This window comes from Thrips palmi, unplaced genomic scaffold, assembly GCF_012932325.1.
Source record: "Thrips palmi isolate BJ-2018 unplaced genomic scaffold, TpBJ-2018v1 HiC_scaffold_19, whole genome shotgun sequence".
NCBI lineage: Eukaryota > Metazoa > Arthropoda > Insecta > Thysanoptera > Thripidae > Thrips > Thrips palmi.
In genome coordinates this window covers 6,969,681-6,979,545 of record NW_023144628.1, presented here as the reverse complement: position 1 = coordinate 6,979,545, position 9,865 = coordinate 6,969,681, and the positions used below count along the sequence as shown (strand labels likewise).

At 39.4% G+C, this 9,865-nt stretch overlaps 3 protein-coding genes across 6 annotated transcripts; 1 reads left to right on the top strand and 2 right to left on the bottom strand.

Annotated features, from left to right (window-relative positions):
- Positions 1–47: 47 nt before the first annotated feature.
- On the bottom strand, positions 48–1,923 carry LOC117646418 (congested-like trachea protein). The gene has a single exon (XM_034387333.1). It carries the CDS (start codon positions 1,763–1,765, stop codon positions 851–853), a length of 915 nt encoding a protein of 304 aa, XP_034243224.1. The 5' UTR covers positions 1,766–1,923; the 3' UTR covers positions 48–850.
- A 475-nt stretch (positions 1,924–2,398) lies between these two features.
- Positions 2,399–4,043, top strand: LOC117646416. Of its 2 annotated transcripts, none has more exons than XM_034387328.1 (8): positions 2,399–2,603; positions 2,708–2,748; positions 2,826–2,936; positions 3,026–3,152; positions 3,218–3,391; positions 3,469–3,603; positions 3,681–3,815; positions 3,896–4,043. In XM_034387328.1, exons 1-8 carry the CDS (start codon positions 2,502–2,504, stop codon positions 3,998–4,000), a joined length of 930 nt encoding a protein of 309 aa, XP_034243219.1. In that variant the 5' UTR covers positions 2,399–2,501; the 3' UTR covers positions 4,001–4,043. The 2 variants fall into 2 exon arrangements, with proteins under 2 accessions (XP_034243219.1, XP_034243220.1); XM_034387329.1 differs by having other exon boundaries at positions 2,503–2,603; positions 2,831–2,936.
- LOC117646412 (vacuolar protein sorting-associated protein 35) lies at positions 4,041–9,841 on the bottom strand. 3 transcript variants are annotated; one of them, XM_034387315.1, is made up of 15 exons: positions 9,508–9,841; positions 8,741–8,946; positions 8,544–8,667; positions 8,270–8,468; positions 7,981–8,175; positions 7,815–7,898; positions 7,496–7,705; positions 7,260–7,408; positions 6,974–7,181; positions 6,790–6,899; positions 6,531–6,708; positions 6,019–6,432; positions 5,793–5,936; positions 5,497–5,677; positions 4,041–5,418 (listed from the first exon to the last, which is right to left on the bottom strand). In XM_034387315.1, exons 1-14 carry the CDS (start codon positions 9,513–9,515, stop codon positions 5,498–5,500), a joined length of 2,409 nt encoding a protein of 802 aa, XP_034243206.1. In that variant the 5' UTR covers positions 9,516–9,841; the 3' UTR covers positions 4,041–5,418; position 5,497. The 3 variants fall into 3 exon arrangements, with proteins under 3 accessions (XP_034243206.1, XP_034243207.1, XP_034243208.1); XM_034387316.1 differs by having other exon boundaries at positions 4,041–5,351; XM_034387317.1 differs by having other exon boundaries at positions 9,674–9,841.
- Between the last annotated feature and the right edge of the window lie 24 nt (positions 9,842–9,865).

Sequence of the window (9,865 nt, the reverse complement as noted above, 5' to 3'; positions counted from 1 at the left end):
AAAGTGAATTCATTGACGTCATAAGGCATACTGAATGAAAATATTCAGAGCTTTACACTTTCATTGTTCAAATATAACAACATGATAAAATACAAAGCAAATTTCATTAGAACATTAATAGACAGACAAGACAGTACGTTTTCAGGCAAGTTACAAAAAGTTCTATATAGACCCGTAACAGACATTTTCAATTAAGTATGAAACATCTATCCCACTCTTTAAAGCACCATAATAAATAAAGCAAGACCAAACAATCCACACATCGATAAATTTAAGAAAACAAGAACACAAGGTTATTAAAAGCACTTATATAAAAGTTACATTTGAAATTAAGAACAGTTGAAGGATCAAACTTGTTCACGACCTGCCTCAATATTTTAGAAACAAAGAATACCCCGCATGGACCAAAACAGAAATAAAAAAAGAGAGTTACAGTACAATCTTTAACATGAAATTTTAGAAAAATATAATTAATTTACATGTTATCACAACTGACAACTCATTTTGAGTGCCATAACAATACAGTATGCATAAAGCACACTGCAATACTGAAATTCAAAAGAATTACATAGGCTCCTTAATTAATCAAAAAATAAAAACAATGTGAAGGCATTGACAGTCTTTTCATACATCCTGGACAAAGCAGATGTGATGTTTTTGTGATTTGGACCAAATTAAGAATGAAAAATACCCTGCACACAGCTACAGACATTTCTGCCATCATATGCATTAGAAAAACTTATGTCTTAAAACACAATTCTCTAAATGGTTGACAAAAACGAAATTTTTATCGTCTTTAACTTAATTATGGCATCGGTTGCATACTATCGGTAAATATACTTTTTGTTCATCACAAGTTAGGGGCAAGTAAATTGAGGGCATTCATAGCAACTTCAAATCCAATGAAACAAGCAGCATTAGCAGGGAAGGCACGCAGCATTACTGGAACGACACCCTTATAGAATGCTCGAGGTCCGTCTTCTTTCAGGAGACTGCGGAAGACATCCTTAATTCCATTAGGATAAGTACCCTCAGGAGCAGTCTGCAGACGGCTTTTGATCACATCTGCAGGCATGCCGACTGCCCAGTTGGCAATGCCAGCCATACCACCAGCAAATATTGTTGATAGAAGACCGATCTCCTGTCCCTCTTTCTTCAAGCTGCGCTGAATAACATCATACGACATAAAGTACATGCCGCTTGCTGGAACATCTCGCAAGAGGGTCGCCACTGAACCCTTGTAAATACTACGAAGACCGCCTTCCCTGTACAGCTGCTTCACACAGTCTTTTGGCCCAGCGTACTTGGCAGGTCCTGTACCAGCTTGTTGTACTTGTAACAAGCATTTGATGCGCTCACCAGGAGCCATGATGACAGTTGTTAGAACGCCAGAGAAAGCACCGGCATTGAATAATTGGACCAAGGACAATTCTTCCCCTTCGGCAGACTGTTGCAGCCTCTTTCCCAGACCGAATCCAAAGAAACTGAGGGCGAAAATAGGGGCAACGCCGGTTAGGGGTGCGGCCATTCCTTTGTACAGCCCACGAACTCCCTCCTGCTTGACTGTTTTCGTCAGACAGTCAAACGTCCCGGCGTACATAGGTAGTTGTCCGGGAGCAGGTTTGGGCATAGTTTGAAGCCGAACCTTGATAGTGTCTAAAGGGTGTCCACTCAGTACTGTGCACACACCACCAAAGCCGCCCGAAATAAAATACTTGACCGGGCTGGTCTTGCCCTGGCCTGAAGATTCCGCCGAGTCAGACATGATTCACGAAATTTGTTGAACTAGAAGACAGAATGTGCGGAGAAGAAGAGGTTGTTGGTCTTCGAACAATTCACAGATCACTGAGCAAAGTTCATAACTCTTGTCAAAGTGCACCCTCTCGGCCACACACACACAAACACACTCACACAGGACTCAACCCTTTTTCACCAACTGTGCATAATACATCGTGTCACGAGTTCGTCACGAGTTCAATTTATAAGATATTCTTAAACCAAGTAACACCACATGCAAATTAAAAACCCTCTAAAATTATTTGGTGAGTTTATTAACTTACCTCTCTTCAATCGCATCATTATCGTCACTTCTCGAAGATGGATTGTCGGAGGCACACAAGTTGGCAGCACCTTTCGCGCGAAGCAGTTCAAATCCGCTGTCTCGAGGGCGTTACCAATGTCTTCCCCGGGCCGCGGGTCGCGCTGCGCTATGCGGATGAAGGAGGACTTACTAAACCAATGTCCCGCGTTTGAGCAGTTTCGAAATGGCAGAATGAAGTGCTGCCAGCTTGACGAGCAGCTGGCCGGCCGGTCACGCTCTACAAGACAGTCCCACCCCCAACTACGCACCCGTCCCTGGGGTGTGGGGTGGTGGTGCTACCGTATCCAACGTTACGGCCAACCGGCTCGGCTCGGCTCGGCTGCTCGGCTCGGGTGACGCCTCGCGCTGGCTATATCGCTTGCTTATTTTGCTCCAGTAGCTTGTGTCTATTTCACTGGCGATGGAGAGCGAGCTGCTTCGAAGGGAACAGGAGTTTCACAAAATAAACTCCGAGCTTGAGGAGCGGACAAACCGACTATTGCAGGAGATTGACGCAGCCAAGGTGACAAGGATGACAAACAAGAAAGAAGGGGGGCGGGGGGAATCCGGGGGAATCACACAATAACGAAAGTGTTGTTCTTGTACTCACCCTACTTCTGCTTACAGAGTAAAAATGGGCTTAATGATATTGCACGTCCAGTGATTAGGTAGGGTACCCATTCACTTTCCAATTAAATTTTAGTTAGTGTAAACAACTGTTGTTTATTGATTACTGCACCTCTAGTTCAGCACTCAATCGTTCACGATCACTTTCTCAAAAAAATGATTCGACATCGATGCAGTCATTCTCTGTCAAAGAAGAAAGATTCCCTAGCTCTTCAAACAAGAAAGAAATGTGAGTAATTAGAATACAAACCAGATACTTAAGTGTGCCCGAGTGTGCCTCTGTGTTTCTTTTTCCACAAGTAAAATTAAATATTTCAGGGCTGAGGACCCCCTTGCCATTCGGAGCAATGGTTTGGGATATGAGGCAACGAACCGACTGCTAAGAGCTAAATTAACTATCCTGAACAAGGAAGTCGACACCCTGAGACAAGACTACAAAAGCAAGGTATTCAAAAGCAATATTGTATTTTTCTCATCATTATTTTTATCAAAGTTCTTATTGTGTTTCAGTCAGAAGAATGCAGAAAACTTAGCGCAGAACTAGCTAGGTCTGACGAAGAAGGTGCCCGTCTTGACTCCTCTCTTTCAAGTGCAAGAGACGCTGCAGCAAATCTTCAAAATAAACTTGAATTAACATCGCAAAACCTGACAAGAGCACAAGCTGAAAACTCTTCATTGAACAAGGTATAGAAGTACAAATCAGAAATTATTTTGAAATGCTGTAATGTTAGGTAACGACCACCATGTCCATTTTGTTAAAGGAATTGGCATCTGCTAAAAAGGACCTGAAACTCCAGAAGCAACAGACTTCTGCTGTAGAATTACGTTTAAACAGAGCTCTGGAGGATAATGAGAAACTTCGCAACAGCATGAAACAAACTCAACTTCAGGTCAAGGTTTGTTTAACACCTAATTCATTGTAATTTCTCTTTTTGTGTGTGTGTTTTTACTATAGGACAAAAATTGTCTATAGGATGATCGAGAAAATCAAAGAAAAATAATAGATCAACTTCAGTGTAAACTCAAAACACTAGAACGCCAACGCATGGAGTTCACCAGCATCTGCACCAAGCAGTCACACTTAATAGACAATCTCCAGAGACAAAAGGTAGAGCTGGAAAGAAATTGAAAATACAAAGCTTCGTCTGGGCTCAAAATTATTTTTCTTGTATTACTTGATTGTTTCAGGCTCATTTAGAAGCCAACAACTTTTTACACACAGCAGAAAATGAGTTTGATAACATCCTTGATTGGTGCTTGAAAGGTGAGAACAAAGCAAAAGTAAATTCTTAGATGGAAGCGAGAGGGAGGGACAGTAAAAGACTTTGCAAAGTGATACAGATTTCTTCTTTATTCCTCTATTACTTTACATGTTTGTATTTAAAAAGTATGTAGCCAGTGCATGGAAACAAATACAACCAGTAAAAAAAGGGGGCAAATGTCACTAGGCCAATATAACAAACAGAAATGCAAGTTCATGGGAGTATACATGGTATACTGATATAACATTTCTGCACTAAACAAAACATGCAATCTACAGATCATGAAAAGGGATACACACATCTAAAAGGGGAAAAAAAACAACAACTATAAAAGATTGCACTTGGCCATGAAATATAATACAAACAATCGTATATGATAATGGATTAAATGAGTAACACGGGTTTGACTGACCAGCAGAACACTTCATATGTTGCAACACATTCTGAAACTGAATTCAATTTCACTTAACCCTCATAATACAAGTAAAAAGATTCATTCTTAAAAATGATACAAACTTATTTCATTCCAAAATATATCAATAATCTCTTCTATTAAAAATCTGGGTGCTTGCAACAACCATTTATACTAAAGCTATTTTAAAATAATTGAAGAATGGCCACATTCTTACAACAAATTATTTCAGAAAATTTGAAAACAATTTTGAGATGCAAGTTTGTATGTTAGGAAGAACAGACACATTAAGGATGCCACCTTCTTTAACTATAACAACGCAAAACCATAAACAGGCTGATTATCGTCATACGATTGACAAGTCTTAACAAACAGAATTAACTCAGCCTGAAAAATCACAGTCAATAAGGTGAATAGTACACATCAGCATTGATCAATGGGAGGACTGTGTAGACACATTCAATTAACTACCATATATTTGAGAACCATCTCTCCCGTTTCACATTATTTTGTGTAAATCTACTAGTTTTCTCCCTGCCTGCTTTCAGCTCAACATGAGAATGAACTTTAGAAAAATAAACCAATCCTAGTACATTTCAGAGGCTCATCAAAGCAGTTAACAGATCATCGATTACAATTTACTATTTCATCTTTTGAGAGCAAAAATCACAAAACTAAATCACAAGCAAACAAATCTCTAGAAAATAGTTCTTGAAACTATTAAGCATGCTGAATTAGGTGGAGATTGTATTGTATGAACCATGAGTTCAATAAGTAAAAATGGGATAATGAACAAACTTTGATTAGATAAACTTTAACTAACCCAGTAGTGTATGGGGAACATTGAAAGTAGAAATGTCAGTAAAACAAACCAGGTTTTACTAAACTTAAAAACAAGATATCGTTAGGTGTACCCTGTAATACATCTTATCATAGAGGGTCACTGAGTTTACGTCTTCACTTGTGCATTCTGAAAACAAGAGTAATTCAGTTATTACTGGTCATCAAGATGCACGTTTGGAGAAAATCATCTGAACCTGAAAAATGTCCTTCCATTTTAATTCAACTATCAATCAAATAAAGTTACAAGATATACCAAAACAAGTTTTACTCACCTCAGAGAACAAGTCCTTCATAGCTCACGCCATCTGCCTCAGGAGATTCCATTCTATTACGAAGATGATCTAAAGTATTACTAAAGTGTTTGCTGATTTGCTCAGTTTCCTCATTTGTTTCTAAATTGGGCAACTCTTCATGAATTTTGCTAATCAGATGATTTAACATTTGAACTGTAACCTGCACAGAACAACAACAAAAAGGAAGTATAAGACTTTTTCTCATCTTGACCCCAAATAGTTGATTCCTTTTAACTTAAGACTAATCACAACACTTCAAAAACCTAAACACATACCTGATCGTCTCCTTTCTCATAGAAATAGAGGTAATGGTTGAGCAATTCAACAAAGAGTTGCACTTGAACTGAGGAATCCATGCACTGGTTTGCAATGCGTACTCCTTTCTTGAGGCAATCTAAAACTCGTTTTCCATCATGTTGCTGGGGAAAGACACAATTTTGACATACTGAGATAAGAATTTCAAAACACCAAAGAGATTCTTACATTGATCTTCCCACTCACCTCCTCTCCACTTATCTTTTTCCCTGACCAGAAGAGATGACAGCATGTTGCTACTCCACGACACTGATCCGGCTTCTTCAGTAGTTTAGAAGCAGCTAGGGTGCACTGAGTGCGCACAGGCTCAGCATTCTCTTCACTAAGACATGCCAACTGCTCAAATGTTCCAACCATCAAAGTCATAGCAGCTAACTGTGCCTTACTGTCTGAGATTTCATCCTCATAGATAGAGAATGCTTGAGAAATGAATTCATAAGCAACTGTTTCATAGTCTTCAAACTGAATCCTACCAACAGCTAGAGCTCCTTGGAGGAACAATCGAAGTGGCAGTTCAGCAAGTTCTGCCTTCATTAAGGCAGTAATCGTTTGATGACAGAACTTGAAAATTTTCTGACACTTTTTCTCCCACATATCATCCTTTAAAAAAAAAATAATTGAAAATAACAGGGAATTTTTAAGAGAAAACTAATTTATACAACATGCACAATTATCTTTGTAAAATACAAAATTGTTACCTGATCTTTCAGAGCCTTATATTTGTATGCTAACTGATATGCTTGGAATACTATTGGAGGAAGTGTGAACTTAATTCTTCTGTTTCCTTCTGCCTTCCCTGCCCCAAGATGTTTCCGTGCAGCACTTAAAATAAGATATTGCTGGTCTGGCACCTCAGACTTCAGATGGTGTATTAACCTGTTTGATTGATAGAATGCAGCTGTAGAGTTACAAGTTGCAGAAAATTGATAAATTTATAAGAAAAATTTTAATACTAACCGGCCTACAAGCCCCTGCTCCTCAGCAAAGTCTTCTGGGTCTTCCTCCTCATGTGGCTGATCTGGTTGATCAGTGATTAGAGAAGCCACCATGGTCAACACAGTATCAACCTGTCACCACAAATTATAGATTAGCACCCAAAACTGGTTTACCGTAAAGGGATAGATAGAAACCTATCTCATACCTCCTCAGGTGTTGGAATAAGTGTGTCATTTTCAAGAATGTTTATGATTATGTAAGCTGCCAAAGACTTGCGGCCCTTGTAGTCAAAGTACTCGAGAAGAGGTGCATACTGTTGGAGCTTCAAGACAGTCAGAATATTGTTATACTGGTCAACAGGAATTTTCATTAGCCGCATGAGCTCCCGTGAGACTGCACTCTCATAGCTGACACTGGAGGGACAAAAAGTCAGTTAAGGAAATGATGTCAGAAAAGTGAATGTCATTCTTGATTATGTAGTCAAATCATACCGTTCGACATTCAACTTCTCAAAGATGTGCAAAGTACAGCCTAAAACCTTGTCAACATAATCCACTCTGTCTGCATAGCACTTATGAGCCAGGTTTACCAAAGAAACTTCCAAAGAAACCATATCTTCTGGAGGCATGTCCTGTCGTGACTGAAATACAGAAAAAGAAAATTATTAAAGTTAAAAAAGAAAAACTAGTCAGAAATAATTATCTCTGAAAGAACAGACTGCACTTACCTGTATAACAGAGGCAACTTGCTCAGAAAAAATGTCAAACAGCTTCACATCATTAGGAATACCACCAGATGATTCCGTTCGCTGAGAGAAGGTTGCTAGTCGGTCGACCAGAGAAATGATAACATTCTTAACATTTACACCAGGCTGTAGTTGGGCACAAGACTCCAAAAATGCATTGAGAGTCTGAAGGTGAAATTCGTCAGGGAAAACCTACGGATAAAATGGACAAACATGATCGATCATGAAACACATACTGACAAACATGATAATTGTGATAATTAATAGCAAAGGAAAATTCATGCCGAATTTCATTTATTACCTGTATGATGCATTCCATAAGATATTCCTGAGCAATTGCATCTCTGCAGCTTACAACCTGCTCCAAGATCCCAGGTAAGACAAGCTGAAAAGAATAACAAATGGTTAAGTTTAAGTTTGCCCATTAAAGCAATTGCTAAAATTTACATAAACACATATTGGCCAACCTTTTTATACAAGTCTAGATTCACATTTTCAAGCTGTGACAACCGAACCAAGTTTGTACCAACTAAAATCTTAAGCTCTTCTCTCTCCCTTTCACGTCTCTCCTTGTCCCGTGAATGTCCTTGATGCTGCATACGCACCCACAATTTGTTCATTTCAGCAAAATTCATCAAGACAAAATCAACAGCATCTCGTACCTAAGTTAACAGGTGAGATTCATGATAAGAACTCAATAGATCATATTTGAAGGTAGAAGTCAAGATGATGTATAGCTGTTCTCAAATTTCTCACCGTTCCCTCTGATTCTTCTGCCCCTTCGGGGTTATCAGGTAATATATTCCTTGTAACTTGAAGCAGGTAGTTGCGAAGGAAAAGGCCTCTTAATGGATGTTGCACTCCTCGGCACATCTCAACTAAATCCCGGAGAAGATCCCGTTTCAAACAAGAATTTGTTTTAATGTAGACTAAACCGACAGTGATGAGAAGATATCTGAAAGTTTCCAAATGTTTAGAAAATTTTGTAACTTATGGCCAGAAGTAATTAAATAGGTGGTATAAGACTCACAGTCTCGGGACAATGTTTCCTGCATACTGCACCAGTTCATACAAATCCGTTACTTTCCGTCCTTTTTGAAACTCATCATATAGATGAAGTTCCAGATGTCGAAGTTCATCTGTAATGGCCATATCTAAAAGAGAAGTTAAGGTACACACAAGATCAAGTAAATGTAGAAACAGAGAGGATGCATGTGCAAAGGATACATAGTTCATAATAGCTTTTTGGAGACAACAATGAAGTACGTAGTTCTCCAAGCATTGTTGATGCATTTTTCAAGCCATCCATAAGTTTTCCATTATCCAAGGAGCGTTTCATTTGAAATGCTTGTGACTTTACTATTCCCAACGCTTCGTCGAGCATCTTCTCCTGTTCTTCTTGAGGAGACATTTGAGGTGCCATCATTGAAGACCTAAAACAGATATGTTGAAGTTATTCATACAGTAATATTATGTCGCATGCTCAAAAATAGAACCAACACCATGATTCAGGAAAGCATCACAGCACAGTCCCAAACCCTAACAGGATTAGAAAAAAATGGATGAGTACAGGAACGAAAGTTTAGGTCAACAACTAAGCGACAGAGCATGGGGACAATTCTATGTGTGGAGGGCAGAATTCATTAAACTAAACTACTTGAAATAAAATATAGCTGAAATGGAAGCACTCTGAAAGCTGGTTAAGAAATATTGAAGAAGCACCAAAATGAGAGACAAAACCTGACAACCGACCGGTCATAAACATAACCCCGCCGCCACCAAAACTAACAGGAGAAAGGTTAGCTTCCGAAATACATGTACCTAAAGACAAGGGAACTCCTAAGGTTACATAACGAATACAAATGAAGGAAAGGTGATTGACATTCGCGGACAAACTTAACTACAAAATGGAAAAAAAGGAGACAAGTGGGACCGCCACCGACCGTTGAAGAGTTTCTGCAGGTTTCGTTCATCAAGTTGGATTTTGCTCATACCGAAACATTGTGGGGACTGCTGACAAGTGGCAGGTTTCTCGACGTAAATTCTAGTTTCCGAAATCTACACTCTGGACCGCCAGGACAAGAAGGTTGTGTTGACAAGGAGTGGCGTTGCTGTTCCTCCGCTCCGTTCGTGAGATTCCGATGCCAGAGGAGAGCTTACCGGATTGTGGTGACAGCTCTCGCCAAGACTCACTCGAGCGATCATAAAACAGCAATAGGTTCAATTAATCACACCTATTCGACGTAAAATTGGAATGTAAACGGCGGAAACGAGTGGAAGGGAAGGGGTGTCAAGCAGTGTCAAATGGACGATCGGCCGACTAGTTCAGCATTCTATGACAAATTTGGCGGC

Bases quoted from the DNA above. Each gene is read 5' to 3' on its own strand.
- LOC117646418 (XM_034387333.1), bottom strand. From the start codon at position 1,765: ATGTCTGACTCGGCGGAATCTTCAGGCCAGGGCAAGACCAGCCCGGTC.
- LOC117646412 (XM_034387315.1), bottom strand. The intron at 7,899-7,980 runs GTTGGCCAATAT...TATTCTTTTCAG, and splicing joins ATCTAGACTTGTATAAAAAG to CTTGTCTTACCTGGGATCTT. The intron at 6,433-6,530 runs GTAACAATTTTG...TTTTTTTTAAAG, and splicing joins ATAAGGCTCTGAAAGATCAG to GATGATATGTGGGAGAAAAA.
- LOC117646416 (XM_034387328.1), top strand. From the start codon at position 2,502: ATGGAGAGCGAGCTGCTTCGAAGGGAACAGGAGTTTCACAAAATAAAC. The intron at 2,604-2,707 runs GTGACAAGGATG...TTCTGCTTACAG, and splicing joins AGGAGATTGACGCAGCCAAG to AGTAAAAATGGGCTTAATGA. The intron at 2,749-2,825 runs GTAGGGTACCCA...CTGCACCTCTAG, and splicing joins ATTGCACGTCCAGTGATTAG to TTCAGCACTCAATCGTTCAC.